General features: G+C 34.8%; 1 protein-coding gene across 3 annotated transcripts in view; it reads right to left on the reverse strand.

Annotated features, from left to right (window-relative positions):
* Positions 1-20,709, reverse strand: part of Clk (circadian locomoter output cycles kaput protein Clock) — a 33,239-nt gene extending 12,530 nt beyond the window's left edge. For 2 of the 3 annotated variants that reach the window (XM_085943161.1, XM_085943153.1), the window contains exons 1-3: positions 19,985-20,701; positions 9,989-10,137; positions 1,169-1,350 (exon numbers count right to left, since the gene is read on the reverse strand). In XM_085943161.1, coding sequence (XP_085799287.1) covers positions 1,169-1,350; positions 9,989-10,137; positions 19,985-20,070 — 417 coding nt within the window. In that variant the 5' untranslated portion in view covers positions 20,071-20,701. Of the gene's footprint in view, positions 1-1,168; positions 1,351-9,988; positions 10,138-19,984 lie in introns of all 3 variants that reach the window. The other variant, XM_085943145.1, reaches the window with a different exon arrangement.
* Positions 20,710-21,107: the final 398 nt, after the last annotated feature.

The raw sequence follows: 21,107 nt of genomic DNA on the forward strand, positions 1-21,107 counted from the left end.
TCAATTAAAAAGTGTTCAATATTCGCATAGCAATAATAAGTTTAGACACACAAGGCAAGTTTATTGTTTAGCAATACTAATAAATATCAATACATTTATATAAAATAATATTATATATATATATATATTAAACAAGAAAATAGATAGCAAAAAATAGATAACAACATACAATTAACATCAATTCGCAAAGCTGTGCGATGACAAGAATATTATCACTAATAACACAGTAATCAACAATAATGATGTAAATTTCGCTGTATTCATTTTATCATTCGTTATTTAATCAGAAAAGTAAATGTAATGTGTAACAATATTATATTTATAGGACGTGTAAAGCTTTTCCGAAGAGCCTCGCGCTGGTCGAGTGATCAGACAAATTGACATGTTATTTTACAATATTTGTTTGGGCCCAGAGCATTTGCCAAATAAATGATTAACATCAATTTCTCGCAAAGCAATATTTCAAGAAACCTCTTCGTATGGCATTTAAAATCCAAATCGGATTATAGAGCCAGTGAAGAAACAAAAACATTTTCTGAACTATGTCACAACTTTGAAATACTAAAATTGTCAATATCATTATAAATTTCAACATTGACTCTGTACACTTATAATATATATATTTTAAATGCGATAATATAAGAAAAATTATTGATTTCACTAATATATTTAATGTTTATTTGTTACGTGTAACTTTACACAAAATAATGTGGCTTAGTTCAGTAGATCTTTTTGTGAACGACAGTGACATTCATTTTAATAGCAGAAGACCTCAATAACCGTTCATATAAATTTTACTCTGATTATATTATAATTACCTAGTCGTATTTTTTTTAAATCAAAATTTTAGGATACATGTTTTTGTTACAATAATATTTTCATGCTTATTTTATTTATATTCATTTTGAAGAAAAAACACAAAATCGGCAATTTTATAATTATTATCCTAATGTTTCGTTAGAATAAATGAATGATATATATAGCATTAATTTTACAACTGTTATTTAGCAATATGTTTTTAGATACCTCGCAAAAATAAAAATTAAATCTTGGTGCGCTAATTATTACAAACATTTAATCACTTTACTATATATATGTTCTAACCAATCATATAAGTATTATGGTTATATAATATCAATGTTAACACGAATATAAAACAAATACAAACCGGAAGGTGACCGAGGAGCGAAGTTATACTTTCTGATGCATAAAAAATTCTGCCAGATGATGAAAACACCATGATGAATCCGTCCAGTGCATCTAGTATAAGATGTGTGAACTCTTCATTTGAGAGGAACGCGGGTTTCCAGTCTTCCTGAATTTCATGGACTCTTGATCGGACAGTGATTTCTGTAAAATATTATTTTAATAAAATATTATAAATTTCATTATAGTCAATAATAGTGGGACAATGGGTTCTCCCAGTCAATCAGATTCTATTATAATTTATTTTAAATCTCATGGATATCACACTAATTTCTAGATAGTCTAATCCAGGGGGGGGCAACCTGTTGGATACCATGCGCCATTTTTCTCTACAGACGAATTCAGATGAGCCATACAACTCAAGCACCTTTTCTACCTTCTTACGTTCACGGTTGGGGTTGGAAAATAGGGATCAAATCTGCTTCGCTTAGGGGAGGAAAAGGAATGACTCAATCATGCAATTAAATTGATTAATTTTATTTATGCCAGTTCAAAAAACACACGTTTATCGGAGCATCAATCTACAATATTCAGAAATGATCTCTTGGACGAGAGGGTGATCTCTGTCGTGGACCCTGCTGATGGTGCTACAGCTGCCGGAGAGTCTCGTTTAGTGAAGATAATTCTGAACCACAGTTGTTAGTTGTGATGAGAGAGAGAGAGAGCTCTGAGCGGGATTTAGCACCTGAGCACCTGAAGCTTATGAGCGTTTGGATTTCACTAGTCTTTCAATGTTTGGTGTTAAATTTGTTACTGAGGTAGCAGAGAATTCTTCAATTTTGAATCAGTTATTCGCGACCTTGTTTTGTTTTTAATTAATTTCATGGATGAAAATGCTTGTTCACATCTGTATGTCGATCCAAAGCGACATATATAACTTTTTGCAAATTTTCTTAGCTCTGGGAAATGTTCACAGGGCAATGAACGCCAGAAATTAATAATGTCAGAAGCTCGAGTGATCTGCAAAAATCTCATTAAATTTCATTATCAATAATGAATTTGTTTTTAAATCAATCAATTCCATTTGCATGTTACTAGGCATCTGCATTAAATTTTGTTCACTAAGTGAAAATGGGTTTATAAATGCGAGCATGCAGTTCAAATTGCTATTATCCGCAGCACATTCATTCTGCTCTTTCAAGTGTGGAAATTCACTCAAATCCTCATTTTTTAACTGAGAGATGAACAGATTTATTTCATTTTATTCCTACAATTGTAAACTTTCAAAAAATGGGACGTACTGATGAGTAAGAAGGCTATATGACTGGAACTGGATGGAAGATGGATTCAGTTATGGCACCTACTTCAAAAGAATAAGTAGGCGCAAAGATGCAATGCGCCACTTGTAATCATCCAATGCGCCACGGTTTGGCCATCCCTGATCTAATCACTTGATACGCTATTACCGTACGGTAAGCATCTGCCAAACTATTATATGAGTATGATTTATTTTATTTCACGACCCTATTAAAATTTCCGGTTGTTCAAATTTAGAATTTGCGTTTATACGTGTATGTTTAATACGTATTCACCCTGCCTCGCTCTCTCGTACATGTATTCGTATGTTTTCCTTCATGCGTTACAGATAATTCAAGACACATAATATATACAGATAAGGTAATTTATTTCCGGCGGCCATATAAATAAATAAATTATTCACTCCACGAAAGTTAAAGGTATTACGAAATTGTTGAATTAAGTGTTTGGTGTATTATAATGAGATGTTGAGAAAATTCATTGAATTCACAAAATAACTTATGAATTATGTACCTATTACTATGATACGAGGGTGGGTCAATAATTCCTTAGAAAAAAGCATTATTTCTCAACATAATCTCCTTGGAGCTCAATACACTTGGTTAGACGTTTCTCAATTTTTTTTAAACCGTCAGAAAAATAAGTTTTCGGAAGGTCCTCAAAATAAGCATTTGTCCGATCGATGACTTCTTCATTTAAAAAAAAACGTTGTCCACTTAGCCATTTTTTTAAGTTTGGGAAAAGGAAAAAGTCACTGGGGGCTAAATCTGGCGAATACGGTGGGTGGTCGACCAATTCGAACTTCAATTCTTCAATTTTAGCCATTGATCGTAAACATGTGTGAACACGGGCATTGTCCTGATGAAAGAGGATTTACTGTTTAAATGAAGCCGTTTTTCTTCAATTTTGTTTATTAGCTGGTCCAATAAAGATGCATAATAATCCCCTGTTATTGTTTTTCCTTTTTCCAAATAGTCAACGAAAATAATTCCACGTGCATCCCAAAATACAGTAGCCATAACCTTACCAGCTGATTTTACGGTTTTCGCCTTCTTTGGACATGGTTCGCCTTTCGCAATCCACTGCCTTGACTGTTCTTTCGTCTCGGGAGTATAGTGGTGTATCCATGTTTCATCTACAGTCACAAAGCGACGAAAAAATTCATCCGGATTGCGTTGCATGAGCGACAACAGGGCTTTAGAGGCCACCACCCTATTGCGTTTATTATCGACTGTGAGCAAACGCGGCACCCATCTTGCAGAAATTTTTTTCATGCCCAATTTGTCATGTAAAATAGAAATGACGCTACCTTTTGAGATCCCTGTAACCTCAATTATCTCACTCAACTTTAATCTTCGGTCACTTAACACCATATCGTGGATTTTATTGATCATTTCTGGTGTAGTCAGCTCTACAGGACGTCCTGAGCGTGGTTCATCCTTTGTTGATGTACGACCACGTTTAAATTCATTTAACCAGTTATAAATAGTTGCAAGTGAAGGAGCAGATATGCCGTGAACTAAATCCAACTCATTTTTTATTTCCTTTGCTGTTAACCCTTTTATATTAAAATGTTTAATAACAGCTCTAAACTCAATTTTCTCCATTTTTTGTAAACAAGCAAATTTTTTTTTTAAATGTACGAGAAACACACAACAACCCGACCAATCTGATTGAAACTTCGCAGCATACTGAATCGGTAGTGCCGCTGCATGAAAACAAACCGCTTACAGTACTAGTCGCGCCACCTGTCGGCTTTTCTAAGGACTTATTGACCCACCCTCGTATCTGAATACGGTTGTATATTTGTCAAAGTATTGAAGATCTGAACAGACAGTAAATACTCGTAAGTCAGTGTGCATGAGGTGATGTAAATTAGAGGTAAATATTTAAATTAGTTTACACTGTGAACACAGGATTTCCATACCATCTTAAGATATCTAACATATCTCTAAATCTATTACCATGCATTCTCAGAAATCGAATCCATTTTACCTCACGACATGTAGGCACCTACTTATCTATTTATTGAAGACGATGTTATTTGGTTTTAACTTAGCCTTTACGACTCAGCTCCACTTCTTTTGGCATACAGCGATAGTGGAATCCCTGTGGAACTTTTGATTTCATATTCATATATCCATGTGGATTTCTTTTCCATCCTCTCCGAGCAACGAACTAATCAAATACTGCGAGTTTTTAAAACCTGTCTCGCCTTCTGCAGTCTATTTGTTCAAAACACGAATGTCACGAATGTCTAGGTCGTTGACGATCAGCGCTCGAAATGGAAAATTTTACGAACCGGAGTACTCGATGATTTTACGAAAATATTAATATTGTTATCTAATTGTTTAGGTATGTATTTAAAAAAAATGAGTATCTTAGATTTTTTTATTATATGATATATCTCGGTCAGACGGTCAAATTAATATTTACACGAGACGGAGCGATAATTTTGGGGATTTTATGAACCGAAACGGCGCTCCGGTGCGGTCCGGTCCATTTCGAGCCCTGTAATGACAATGAAATTAGTTGGTATTTTCTTGTGAATCTGCGCAAATATTGAGAATCTGAGATCTGAACTACGTGCATTTTAATTGTTTCGGTTGCGTTTTCGTTGGACATTCATTCGTTTTTGTTCGTTACTATTTATTATCATTTTGTTTTCAAGCTTGCATTCACATTTTATCAATGAGGATACGTTATGTTTCCATCATCAGACAGAGTAATTTCATAGTCTTTCTACGATCTATAACCATAAGTGCCATACCTTCAGGTCTATACATTTGATAAAAAAAATTACATACTTTCCTAGCGTAGCAATATGTTAGTATGGGAAGTATAACTTCATTTAGATAATAATGAAGAGAGAATTTAGATTTCATAATCCCACATTTTAATTAATAAATATAATATTTACTTTATACTGGATTTTTATATATACAAATCCGTTGTTTTCTCAACTTCTTAATATTATTCATAATGCCTCTATTTCAATGGCGAAGGGTGTAGGTAGGCTGTTAAGATCCGACATAAATAATGCACACTAAACATTGTCAATCAAACGTATTTATTTTCATTGAAATAATACTACAATGTATAGATAGAGTTTGTTATTTTTTAAATTTTAATTAAACCCTGCCCAATCCAAGCCATGGTAGATAATAGTCAAAATATAATCGTTTATCTATAAAATATCTAAAACTATACTATTAAACCATACATATTTTTCGATATTTTATAGATAGAAGAATATTTTTCATCAATTATGGTTTGGTATAGGCAGAACTTAATGAATTTTAAAAAACTAACCAATACTACATGTAGATAATATGAATTCTTAGCTCAACTAAAATAAATAAGTATGACTGAAAAGGTGTGCACTATTTTGTCAAATCGCCCATAGAAGATCAAAACTATTATGGCTTAGGCTGGGTATTATTGAAATTTAAAAACTAACCAGCACCATCGGCAAATTGTATTCTTAGCGATAGTGCCCATAGAACGCGTCGAGCGGGCGAAGTCGGCGTATGAAGCGTTTATTCATAGCCATAATCACACGTCTCTTGCCGTGCATTACCCTTCACCTATGTAATAAGCGGCCCAAGCAGCACAAAATAATTATTATTACAGCGTCTCTCATAACAAAGCAATAAAAATATTATATTATTTCGGGGCTTGTAATTAATATTTACGACGACATTATTCAACCAGCGATAAACTTGACACGCAATAAAATTAAACAATGATTCTCTGTTATTAAATAATTGCTTTTCGCCCGTCGATCGACGACGCCTCGAGCAGCGTAATTTTGGTAGCCGTGTTCAATGAATGGACTCCATTGTATTTTCTTTCATTCGTATCGCCGAGAAGCGGTGATTCGCGAAAAAACGATGATTCATGCGGCGGGCGCGTATAATGCGTCGTCAAATCCAGTGGGCGCTGGCGTATTTGATTACGTTGTATTTTCGTTGATTTACGCGCCACTTGTGAAATTTTGCGCGAGAGCCACACTTGCTGCGTTAAGTGGGTTTTACGCCTTAGACCAATGAAAACAAATAAGTATGACTGAAAAAGTTTAATGTGCACTATATAATATGTCAAATGTAACCATAGTATGTAATATTTTGGTGAATACCTGCTAGAAATCACAAACGTGGGGAATATTTTTACCGTAACTTAGCAGATATTTTTTATTAAGTATTGTGACTTTTTTATAAAATTATCTTCTTCTTTCGACCATGTCCGATCGTAATAGGACCACATGGGTCTCCACAGGGTATTTTTTTTACGAGAAATGGATATTAGCCACTTGCTCAACATGTTAGGTTTATACTCGTACTCTGACTCCAAACACAAATAATCTCTGAAGCATATCCTAATTCTACAATGCCATTGTGTATGGAAAAAATACAATACCTATTCTCTTATTTCAAGGCTCATATGACATAAGTATGTCCCAGAGATCTTTTTCGCGTCATTTTATATTGTTAAGGCGCTATCTCTACAAGAGACTCTCATCAACATCTTTGGCAAAAATCCATATAAAAGATAACTCAATAACAATAAAAAATAAGATAATTAATTTGTATGTAGTAGTTAGTATATAGTATAATCAAGCTCTATGAAACCGTGGAATACCAGTTCGAATCATCCGTTTGACAAACTTACACCCTGTTTAATATGCGAGCTAAGCAACTAAACAATTTTTCTTTCGTAAAAAATCTGTTAAAAACCTCCTTAGACATAATGAAAAAAATCTATAATCAAGGTACTCGTATCTATATAATATTATGATTCTATATTTTTTTGTTTCTTATTCCGCCTAGAAATTTAATTTTGAGGTTGTTTTTACAAAATTATACAATGCTATCTATGTACTATTTTTATAATAATAAAATCAAGGTTCTTACATAACATAATGAAACTATTCATCGGTAATAACGTAATACCGAAGCAAGACCTCGCCGCTATTTCATGATTTACGAAACCTTACAAGTCCCGTTCAAAACATTCCGAATGATATTTACCTATCCCAAATTAGGAATGGATTAATTCGCGCAATATTAATTCTTCTGACGGAGATGTTTCTCAATGGTTGATTAAAAAATAATACTATAACAAAAACTGTTATCACAATAACGCAGTGGTATTTAAATTGTTCGGTGCAAGCTATTTGGAAAATTTAATAATTCTCTAATGCGTGATTACAATGATAGATCCCATTAGATACTTTTTCTCAGTAGGCATACAAAATTGTTTTTGGACAACATTATATCTATCTATCTCACCTTAATGTCTAATTTCAAAAAAAAATAGGTCCACATGAATTTAAGAACCGAGAGAAATAAAGATAGCTGCAACGACTTTCTGTGTGGCTAGTAAGTTATGTATTGCTTGGGGTGGTAAATTAATAAATAAATACGATTAATACTACATTTGCAAGTAGGTTCCGAGGAGTTCACCAAATTTTCACATGTGACACTAACAATCTGTATAGTATGTGTTAATACACAGCTAAATTTGACTGAAATAATTGGGCGACATTTCGTCACTCTGCTTCGGTATGTCATTAGGTGGATGTGCTTAGCTTAATTCTAAGATTTTAGAACACATGCGGAGAGTAACAGGTTTACCCATCCCACTAATTGATATTCGATTGGATTGGACGTAAATGTTTGAAAACCACTTGAAAAACGTAATATGTATACTTACTATAATAAATAGAACAGAGTTCATTATCACAGCCCATCACACAAGCTTACTCATAAAATCAATTGAATAATTTAAATATAAAAAAACAGCCAAATTAAAATACAAATTTTCTTTTTATATCTTAAAAACACATACAATTAAATATCATCATCAGCCGGGGTCAATCCACTGCTGGATGAAGACCTCCCAAAGTTTCCTCCAACTCTCTCGGTCCTGTGTCGTTCGCTGCCACGTATTTCCGCCGAACTTTATCAGTTCGCCAATCCAGCGGCTTTTAGAGCGACCCAGTGGTCGTCTCGTGTCCCTTGGGTGCCATTGGATGACGGCATTTGTCCAGCGGCCGTCCTTTCGATGAGAAATGTGCCCCGCCCATCTCAATTTCAGCTGTTTGGCAACGTCTATTACATCGCGTACTCCTGTCTGCTTCCTAACCCATTCGTTTCTCTTACGGTCCTTTCGCGTGATGCCCAACATACACCTCTCCATGCCTCGCTGTGCGACTCTTAGCCTTTGGACATCTCTCGTGTTGAGGGTCCACGTCTCGCAGCTAAACGTGAGTACGGGCAGCACACATTGGTTGAACACCCTACGCTTAAGACATAATGGTAGGTCATTCTTGAAGATACTATTTAGACTCCGGAAGCACTCCATCCCAGCTTTGTTCTGCGAGCAATTTCATCGTGCATGCTTCCGTCTATGGGCAGCTGCTGTCCGAGATAGACGTAGCTGATGACTTGCTCGAGTTGGGTGCCATTAATACAGATAATCGCAGGGTCCGAAAAGCAGTTCCTCATCACTTTTGTCTTTGAGACATTTATCTTTAGGTCGACCGTTTGACTGACATCCGCGAGTTCTTGCATTCTACCTTGGAGGTCTTTCGGGTCTTGTGAGAATATAACAATATCATCTGCAAAGCGCAGGTGACTGAGGTGCTCCCCATTAATTGGAACAGCTTTTTGCTCCCAATCAAGTTTCCTGAATAAGTCCTCAAGAGTAGCGGTGAATAGTTTAGGTGAAATGGTATCACCTTGCCGGATACCTTTGTTGATGGGGAATTTACACGACCGTTTGTGGAGTTTCACACATGCTGTGGCCAAAAACTATGTAGTTAATTGCGATGGTTCTCATATAAGTCGAACGTAATATCACCACATCAGAACACATAAAGTCACACATCAATCACAAATCAATTTGTGATTGTTTATTTGAATGAAATATTATACTTTTTATGTCAGCATAAACTTAAGCACATAAAATTTCACATACTGGAGAAAGTTAGTTTAATTATATCCATAAAATCTCATAAGTTCGAATCACATAAAATCATTCATACCATGAGAAGTGTCATTCTTATAATTTGTCCCTCTTATCTCATTATGCATAAAGAGGTATATAGTTAAGTAGGTACGTTTGAAAACTGATTTTTCAGTAGATCTAATTAAAAAAAATTTTCCGTTACCAAAATTCTTTCTATCAGAAAATGGAAAATATTTTAATTTCTAATAATTATATTATATACGACTTTATGTGTAGAAGATATCGATTTGTATTATACGTCTCTTTTGAGTATCCTAGCGCCCCTTAGCACCCTTTCGAGTTTTCTAGCACCTCAGTAGCCAGTAAATGAAGACCTAAATAATAGTTTTTACTTTTTTTATAATATCACATAGCTGTGGCTTGTTATATTGTACACCTACTGTGTTTTATTAGTTATTGGAAATGTGTTATTATTATTCAAGATATGTTTACCTACACTCGAGTGTACCTAATATGGTGTAACCTTACATAATGAAATCCTAGATCTACTGACCGTTATGATTCTTCAGGTATGAGATAGTAGACTTTAGGATAGTTGATTTGTCCATCTTCCGGCTGTTAGTTGACACCATTGAACTGAGTTCACTCACCAGCATGTTAAACTGGTCCCGCCTCTTCTTTTCGCTCAAGTTGCGAGATTTTCTGAAACAAAACAAAAATAAAGGTTTAAATATATTTAGTAGGTACTTAACTAAAATCTGAAACCAAACATATTATAATACAAACAGGATTTAGGAAAGAGCGCAGAAAACGTTAGAGAACTTTCTAGGCTCATCTCACAAACTGGTCAGTAACTGAAAAGTTAACACACGGCGCTATTCTTTTTTTATTGAAATCACATACCATTAAATGACCCAGCACGAATATTTGCCAACTATACGGGACGGGGTATTTCTCAACTTCTTACTTCTTCAACTCCTCAAAAAAATATATTTGAAAGCTGTATCTAGTGATAAATCCCAGACCTTGAAATGGACCGGAACGCAGTTCCAGTTCATGAAATCCTCGAGATTGTCACTCCGTCTTTTAGAAAAATTAAGTTAACCATCTGCGCTAGGTAGGCCATATAAAAAAATCAATCACACTTATTTCTATAAAATATACCTACATAAAATGAGAAAAATATGTTAATATGTTCTGAAAATTATGAAACGATCCGGTTTGTAAAATATTCCATTTCAAGCCCTGGATAAATCACAGACACGTAGCAAACTGCTTAGAAACTAATTACGCCATGAGCTATTCTAACCTCTATTGAGTGTCATTAGCGATGCTGTTCAACCTGCTAAAGATTGGTAATTTAAATTTCAGTCGCGTTTTCTTTGAATATCTCCGAGGCTGAAAGGCTTTTGGGGTGCATTTTTACGAAAACAGACTGTAATGACGCTGTGGCCCTAATTACACATTTTTTTATCAATGCGCCCCTTAGGCAGTCCGTGACACAAAAAGTAAACTTTGATGGCAGTGCTAGTTATTTCTCATACTCGAAATGCAAATATGGTAAACTTTTGTAAAAAATGATGATTATCGAATAAATTATAATAATTTGAACGAAATATGCAATCGAAACAGTTTACTGCATTCCATTCAAAGAAAATCACTAACTATCACTACTATCGTAATTCTCAATTAATTACACGGCCTGACTATAATAGTGGGTGTTGTTTTGTATAGGTATATCCAGGGCTTTTTTGTCATCTAATGCGATGAAACACATTCGGGCATAGACTAAGAAACACTAAGAAAAGGAATCGAGACGGTTTGCCAGACAAAAATTGAACATTGGAAATCACCATGGCCCCCGCAAAGAGGGGGATGCCAGGGCTCTAGCCTGGGGGATCGACCAGATAAGTGAGATAAACGCACATCACAAATGTGCTTTAATCGTAAAAAAAACACGAATTTCCTTCAGGCGTATTACCATTTTAAAATATGTGGTTGTGTAATTGTTATTACCTCGAACACCGTTTGAAAAACGCTACTATAGAGCGTCACACTGTCTTTAACCTTAGTGATAGGTAGGGGTCCGCCAAAGATCCTGAACTGGGGCCCGCTTCAGGATGTGGGGACCATGGAAATCACTGTATACTTTTATTCAAATATATTATGATGTTTTCACAATTTTATTTTTTTACAACTTTAGTTGTTTATTTGCATTTATTTGTTTGTTTAATTTTTTATGCGCTTCGACCTCTTTTTTTAAAAAAGCCCTCTGACTATAAATTTGAAGAGAAAAGTGGACGAATATAATGTTGCCAATGATTATTGTATTGCAATCTTACAACCAGGGAACTCAGAAATAATGGGAACTGAAATACACAACGGGTAAGGCGATAGCAGGTAACCGACTCGAGTAAGGAAGAATCCGGGTTAAACTTACACATGTGTCTAGAATACGTGTTACGTCGAATACTACGGTTTATGCATTTACGCTCATTTAATGTTGGTGTATTACACACACTATTGCACGTGCATAATGCGTGCTTCATTTTCGTAGGACACTCACACATTCAAAAGCCTGCTTCACCACGCGGCGTATTGAATATTGCCTATCGGTATTCTATTTATTATCTGTTCTGTGCTTACAACACTTTTCAATATAGTATGCAAATTATTTATTTACAGACTGTCCCTCATTGTGATGTCCCTAACGTATTCGTACAATAATCCGTATTTTTTGTTTTTCAATATTTATTTTAGCCCATGGCTAGCAAAAGTTGGATGGCACTGGTATACGATAATAAATACATATGTCATGCTTTATCAAATTCTGAATAATATATTATTATGTATCGCAAGGTTATCCCAAAGCGAACACAATGTCCACCAAACTTTAATACGTGCGTTATCCGTTATTTCAATATTATTTGTTCAAGCCCGGTCCGTGTATTTATTTATCGTTACGAGATTAAATTTGTCTTACGGATAGTGTATGTATATATTTCAACATTTTGCGAAAATTCGCTTCTCATTGGCCTTTATTCAAACTGTCATATAATACAATGTTTCTAAAACTTAAAAAAATGGAATAATTACTGATACATCGCGCAATATAAAACCGTTGCCCTATAACGAAAGTGTGCATACTATTATTTTTATTATTCTGGTAGATACATGAATTTGATAAGTTGTGATACTCGTACATACTTAAGTATGGCTAGTAATCCCAAAAATGTAGTTTTTCGGATGTAGTGAAAGATTCCTTAACGGCCCACATGCTCAGCGTACGTAAAATGGAGCTTTTATGGTATTTTCAAAACATGATCCCGGACATTCCTTAAACGTTGTAGATAATCTATTTACATCATTTTGAAGCCTTATTCTTATTATCCTTTATATTTATGTAGGGTTTAGCATGGAATCTCACCATATTATATGATTTATCATAATATATTTAAGTACAAAATAATGTATGTTACTATGTAAGAATGGCGTGTTTCATGATTCACACAATTCAGTTGACGGCGCAAGCCATAGGTCAATCAATCAAGAGCAATTTGCCAGCTATCAAATTTCGTAATAACACATTGCTTTCTTGATAAAATGTTATTATTCATAAGAATTACTTAGCAACATTGTAACGAAGAATGCGTGATTAAGCATTGCATTGCCATATAAAGCAATCCGGAAATGTGCTAAACTATCAGATTTGCTTGTACCTAGGCAACTTACACAGTAAACAAGTGACATGTGGTCACCGGTCAACGCTCTTGACCTCAGATGAACCTTCTTTGTTATAAATTTCTATAAAAGCTCAGAGCGGGGCAAATCTGATATCACACGTCGTAAAATCTTGTTAACCTACGGTCAAATCTCTGCTCGTCGATTCAGTTAATTTTTCTCATAGAAACACGCCAGCCTAACTTAACTTTGTCGATTTAATATCATTTAAATATATCGTCTGTAACTATTGTATCAATTAATATTGTTGGGGGGATTAAATTGTATTTACTCAAACACGCATCCACCTTCGATTTATTGAAGTCCAGCTACCTACCTCATCATCCTCCATCATCCCTCTACCAATATTTATGTTAAACATTTGACGACTGCATAACTAGTTTATTTATTTATTTATAAAAAAGAGTATTACGGCATTACAGCTTTTGGCCAATGCGCCATAATACATAATACATACAAATATATAAAAATATCTTAATTACAAATAACAACTAATATGACAAGAAAGTGGAAAAGACAGCATGTGTAAATATTAAAGAAATATGATAATATATACAATTATAAATTTATCCTATTTAAAACGTCTACAAACATTATATAATTAATAAAAAACAAATCAACCTTTATGGTGCCATCAAATAAGCTAATTGCACGATACACAGCATCATGAAACATAACATCTGTCCTGCGACGAGGACATTAATTTTACTAATGGTTTTGTAAATGCGTTTAAAAATTAATAAATCCAAAAAATCTTAACACCACTGCACATGGACGTTTAAAAGAGAGAGAGGTTTAAAAGAGTACTATTTTATATAAAAAAAAATAATTTATGCAGTCATTAAATGTTTAAAATAAATATAAAGGATAATAAGGCTTCAAAATTATCAAAATAGATTATCTACAACGTTTAAGGAATGTCCAGGATCATGCTCTGAAAATACCATAAAATTCCATGTGGGCCGTTAAGTTTAAATTAAATTGCAAGGTTTTCACCCAAATCTGAATCAACTTATTCTTGAGATAGTAAACGTGTATATCAGAAAATATTTCTATTAATTTTATTTTATTTTCTATCTTGGAAGATTGGTTTTTTGTTTAGTTTGCCATAATATTGGGAAACACTGATACACACATAATATAATAATTTAGTTGCATCACAGCAATGCATTTCACATGCACAGCTGAAAGTATTATGCACTTAGTTACCTATCTGCATACCAGATACCATGTCATTCTATAAATTATTACAGTCTGCGTTTTTTAGTGACGTCAACAATGGCAAATTGTTGACTGGAATATAATATTATGCAGTACTCATCATTATCACCAGCGCGACAACTCGTGGTGGATCCTGGTTTCCTCCTACAACTCTCCTTAGACGTCCATTTCCTTATCAAAATAGATACCAATACAAATAGATACCCCAAGCATAAACAGACCGTTATCATCAGCTGTAGTCAGCGAATTATTGACTTGCCTCGAGCACCCTACCGGATTGATCGACATTATTCAGCCCATTACTGATTCATTGCCATTCTTAGCCGGCTCGCACATTAAAACTCATCTCGTCTGCAACGTGTCGAATACGTCGATGTGACGTCAACGTTATTCACAAAACACACGTTGCAAAATCGAGCTCCGCAGATTGGTCGAATGCGACTTTTTAGTTTGAATCATCTAGTGCTGCTATCAACAAATCGCATGCGTTTCTGGCTGCGAGTCGGAAGCGCCTGAACGCACACACACGCTTACGAATTGTTTATTCCTATACCGGCTCGCCGGTTACCGCATCCAAATATCTATACGTTTCGAGAGGTTATGTACGACTGTCGCTAGGTGGATGTGCGCGGTCTTCATATGCAACACTGAAGCGACGTTCCTAGAAGGTTTGATTTATGGCTGTGCGGCAGACGAGGCGAGTTTTGACGTGAGAGCCAGCTTACAGTTTACATGACCTAACAAGCGTATTCTTTCAATCTTAATTGAATTAATTGCGTTGACATTTTCGCATGGACCATGGAACTATAGGGCAGTATTACGTGGACTATTTTTATAGGAAGTATAAACTATTCCTTTTTCTATTTCCGCAGCCTACTTTAAAGTAGCTTTCAAAATTAACCTTGAGGAAGCCCACATAACTAATGTTACGCCTTAGTATTACCAATCAATTAATATTACGTTTAATTAACTATTTCTTTTATTCAACGAATAAATCACAAGATTTTAAGAATGTATCATTCTAATTATTGAATATACATAATTCTGAAAACACTCATGAGAAAATGTAGCCAATAGAAAAAATCCTTTTTTGAAAAAAGTAAGATACCCGGCAGGAATCGAACCTGCGTCTCTTGTGTATCGTGCCCTGTGCAATACCACTATGCTACGACTGCCATGCTTGATTGCGAAAAAATTTAAGTAATCTATAAAATTCAGAAATCTAAAACTGGCAGATCTTCAGAATTTGAAAAAAATCATCGCCCAACTGAAAGGTGTACCTATTCGTAAGCTGATTAAAAAATTTGAAGACACCGGTAGTGTGTTTGATAACCTGACACCTGTACATCCAGGCAGTTCACGCAAAAATGTTGCTAATGTACACGAAAGTGTGACCGAAGAGTCATAAATATCGATTCCAAGAAGATAGCAGCAACTCATGGCTCTTTATGGCGAATTTTGCATAAAGACCTTCACCTACACCCATACGCAAGAATTACAACCAACGGATTACAGGCAGCATTGCAGTTTCGTCGATTGGGTCTTGCAAGAATAGACAACCGATGATGATGAAGAAAATCATCTTCTGTGTTAACGCACATTTTCACCTATATTTATACATCTATGTTTTCACCTCAATAGGTAGGTACGTTAATAGGCAAAACTGCCATATTTACGGTGAAGAAAACCCACAGGACGGGATTCAAGAGAGGCCATTACATGCTGCGAACGTAACTATTTGGTACGATTTTTGGACAGAAGGCTTTGAAAAATATACAAAAAAATATATAAACAGCGACCATTACGGGCAATGGAGTCCGCTATTCAGTGCTTCTCAAACTTTTTCATACCACAGCCCCCTAAATCAAAAACAAATCCCCAAACTTTTTAGTGTTTAGTGACCAACAGTACTTTATTTATCATTAATTATTATTATGGGTACCTACCTACATTTTTCTTTAAAATAATTGAACATTTCATTTACTTGCATAAATTTCAAAAAAAAACTTTTCAGCTAAATAATTTTAACAAATTTATTGCATATTTTTACATAATAAATCAATATCCGGTACAATGTTTGAAATGCTAATTCGCAGGGTTTGCTCCAAAGTCTGCGTTGAAAGACACAACATGTGTTTATTTTTTATTACCAGTAAAAATTAACGAAACAACTAAAAAATCTTATACAAATATTAGTAGATAGAGTAGAATATCGGATAAAGTATTAATTGTGATCGTGTGAAAATTTGACCTGGAGATTCCGAGTGATTTGTATCATGTATCGTCCAGTGATCACGTTTTTATGTTTTTTTTTTTCAAATTCTGAAATATTTCGCGGCTCCCTTGCAGGAGCTCCAGGGCCCCGCGCCCACAGTTTGAGAAATACTGAGCTAAATGATAACTGACTTTATGTCGCTTTGGAAAACAGGATAGCACCACATACCTTTCATACAGGTCGTGAAACACAGGTTATATTGCATGTCAAAAACGAATTTGTACCTGAACTTGGACAATCCTGTACATCACAGACTATTTAAAGTTGAGTGTGTCTACAGATTATCTTCTCGTCCAATTCTCCCTCCCTGCTTGGCCCATAGATACGATGGGAGATTATTCTTTCAACCATGTTGAGGTCTCGTTCATTTCAAAAAGTTATTTTACAGGCTTCCTCAGTTCGGTAATATAATAGATATATTGCGTACAATCAATTAGACTGAAGTCGTCTTTTTCGCTGACGTAATTCCATCGTCAAATTTCTCTGTAATATCAAGGGTAGACGAAACTGTCGACCCTATCAAATTTGTAATTTAATTACGGTTTGCCGTGGCGTGACAAAGACAGCCAAATACTTTCTAAAGAACTCAAAAGTATATTTACTCAGTACTAATTAAGTATTTTATAATTAAAGTATTTTTACGAAAATTATCTAACTAATAAAATTCCAATTATTAACATGGCATGGAATGGTATACGAGTATTTGTATAAAATTGTGTAATTTATTATACTTTGATAAAAACAGTGTAATTGAAACTATATGAACCAAATGGTGACATTTGCTTGTAGGTGTGCTGTTAAAATATATATATAAACCTACTATTTGCTACAGTTACTTATCCACCTACTTAGGATTTTGTAACAAATGAAGTACGTACACATAAAAATATAATCATATTATGATGATAGAATAAAAATAAATAAGAAAACAGAATGTTATTAAACAAAATAAAATAAACAGACTCCGAGAGTTAGTCATATAACATATAACTGATTATAGTGGAACTGGCAAGTCATCAATCCACGCAACATTTCCAATTTGACTTGGTGTGTGGCTGAAACTCTTTCGGGGAAGGAATACAAGTTACATAACTCCACAATATGCTCCGTGGTCTGAATATCACCACACTCGCAAAGTGGAAACTCTTTCAAGCACCATCATAATAAAAACATCTGGAATGCACACACTGGATTCTGTTCAGACACATGCTATACTGGCATGGAAGTTTTCAGACAGGAAGTTCGTCCAGCGGATCCACAATAAGGTGGGAGTTCCTCAGCTAATCACGTAACCAGGCATTCTCCTGCTCACTCTCAGCTCCTCTACTGTAATTCAGAGAGGATTCCTCAAGCAAAAATGCTTCGTCATATGACAGCATAGAGGGGGAGTTGTGTCGTTTAAAATTTTATTATACTCTCTCAATGAGACCATGTTTCGCATTGTCTTTGGTAGAAGTTATACAACTTCTTGTCATGACAGAAGCCACGAAAACTGGGAAACAGCCACGAAAAAGTGGAAATTGATTTTTTAATACTTCTATATGGATTAAAACCGGTGCGACAATCCTGTGCCAAATGAAAACTATCTGACGTTGGTCGAAACTTCCAACACATCTCCGAGTTGTACTCTGATGAGCGATGATCAACTAAGTAAACTCAACTAATTATTTACGCATGATACATTTCTAATTAAGGAAGCAAAGCGATGTATTGAACAAGATAATGTTATGAAATCAGAAAACTCATGTGTTGCATTATTAAGTTTGAATTGCATTCGGCATTTCGCAAAATCGGTTGTCAAGCCAACACTGGCTAAAAATAATATTACATATTATAATATTATTTGTTTGACTATAATTGAACTATCGGTTAAAGGGATATCCCCATATCTTCGAAATTCAGCTAAAATTAATTTATAATTTACTTTAATAGTTACATAAGTATTTATTAGAAATTTATTTGTAAATTTTATTTGACCTTTCAAAGTATAATATTATGCATTATTGTATACCAGTTGCGAAGAGTGGAAGTAGGCTGTTAAGATCAGCTGTCAGCCAAACGTATTTGTTTTCATTGAACTTAGACTAAAACGTGTAGACAGTGTTTGTTAGTTTTTAATATTCAATTAAATCCTGCCTAGCCCAACCCATAAGGATCAAATACAAAATACAAATAAAAAACAATATGCCTTTTATTATGACCTCGTATGGCTTCGTTAATTAATTTCTCACGAATCTTGAGATTAGCCGTTTCTGATTATTTCTAGAGAATTTCGAGCCGAGATTTTTCGATCACAATCTCTAACTTCGGTAACTGCGAAAAGGAAATTTAGCGAAGAATTGTGAAGTGAACGTTATGAGTCGTCTCACCAAGATATTTTTTTATAAGCTGATATTTTCAATCTCCTTATACTCTGTTGAAATCTGAAATCTTTCAAAGAATTCAATAGGAAGAGAATAATTGGCGTGACCGTAATTGGTGTGTCACATCGTAAAAAGAGATCCGTGAAGCCTGGAGAGAAACGTAATATGGTGGCGTCGAAGAAAGAAGGTTGTGAGGGCGTGCGCCTTCCCAGCGGAGTGACACCACCATGAAAACTACTGAATTAGCAATGACCGAAGCAACACGATCAGCCCTAGATTGAAGGAGATTATCGGCTACACCTGTAATTCCCGTGATTACCATCAGTAATGACGCAACAAATATGAAGAGATATTGATATACAACTTATAGTCTGTATCCACTAGGTACCTAATAGTTCCCTCTTAACCAACCCGCCCCGCACCACACTCGGTCTTAATCGAACGTATCACGATACACTACGTTTTGATGTGAAGCATCAACAGTTTTTATGCCTGGGAATGTCTCACGAGCAGATGCCCAAGACTGAGGTCACGGAGAATTATTAAAATAAAAATTATTCTAATTAATTTACACATATTACACATAAAAAACAAAGCTAAAACAATACGGACATACGAAACAATATGAAGAAATCTTCACGTCCGCAATATTCTACCAGTAAAATAGTATGGGGAAAAGAAACAATATTATGAAAAATACAGTGTTACAAAAAAATACAAATATCGGCATATAAAACCCACGCCAACAAACCGAAACGATCATTTTAACACGTAGCAACAAACAGCAACAAAGATTAGATACTAAACGACTATTTAACCTATACCCTGGCTTGTAAAAAAATATCTAGAGTGCACTAGGGGACACTTTTCGGCACATTAGTTACAACGCGACGTCTACTGTTAAGAGCAACAAACGTAATTATTTATTTTGATCATGTAACTAACGTACCTTTTCGAATCATCCTTATCATCCCCATCGTCTTCCACTTTCCTGTCCAGCTCAAACGAGGAATCCAGCTTGACTTCGTCTGTCATACTAGATGATATCACAATAATACTTTAATATGATAAAAGTTCCCTCCTACAGTCCAGGCACTCCATGAATAAACCAAAACATACAAATAACGTTCAGGTAGGTTTTAGACTCATCCACATTGTGTACTTAGATTAAAAAATGCTTCGTTCACATTATCAAATAATGTATGAGCTTTACAATCTAACTTTAAAAAATATTTTTATTAATATCTATTTCTGAAAAAATGTTAATAATGCGAAAAAACAGATTTATGATGTTTTGATTATTTTTCTATCACTTTTAATATACAATTTAATTGTTTATATTTTTGTATCGTGTTTGCGATATACTTGTTAATCCGTCAGACCTTACATAGCACAAGGTTGCCATCATAACGTTGTTTATATTAGCAATTTATTGAATTTAAAACGTTTTAAGTTAACACTGTGTCTTAATTGTATACCACGATTAACACTGATGTAGTTCTATAACATATTTTCCCGTTAAATTTGTAATTTTCATCGTGTGAAAATACGTTCGAATTTTGATACGACATACCATTACGGCGAAACGTCAACGGTAGATAATAATGGAAACGCGCTATACTCATGCGCCTTGACAGCGATGCAGGTAGAGACGCCCAACTACATTATCAGTTTACATAATCGATTAATTATTGTCCGCTATCAGCGCAGTAGCAGTTGCTTGCGAGCAATAAACCGCTTTTAGCGACATCTCTAAACAACAACGGTCACTGCGGAAACTGGAAAATTATGCGCGAGTTTCCCCTCCCCAAAACAGCGAAGCGAGGACAGCCGGTAATTTGGCGCGAGATTACAAGCAAAATGATTATTTTTGTATATAAAATCAACCTACAAAATGATGGCACCTACATGTTTTACCTATAGTGGCACCCACGATAGCGAATAACCTGATGGGTAAATCGGTTTGAAATCATGGGTCGTGAATTCAGTGTTATTTTTTTGCTTTTTCGTGTTTATCGTTCCTCGTAAAAACTCTCATATATTATGTCCCGGTAAGGGACTTTGTAAGATCT

The sequence above is a fragment of the Rhyacophila brunnea genome, unplaced genomic scaffold (genome assembly GCF_057557595.1).
Source record: "Rhyacophila brunnea isolate RB1 unplaced genomic scaffold, BYU_Rbru_1.0 scaffold_1, whole genome shotgun sequence".
NCBI lineage: Eukaryota > Metazoa > Arthropoda > Insecta > Trichoptera > Rhyacophilidae > Rhyacophila > Rhyacophila brunnea.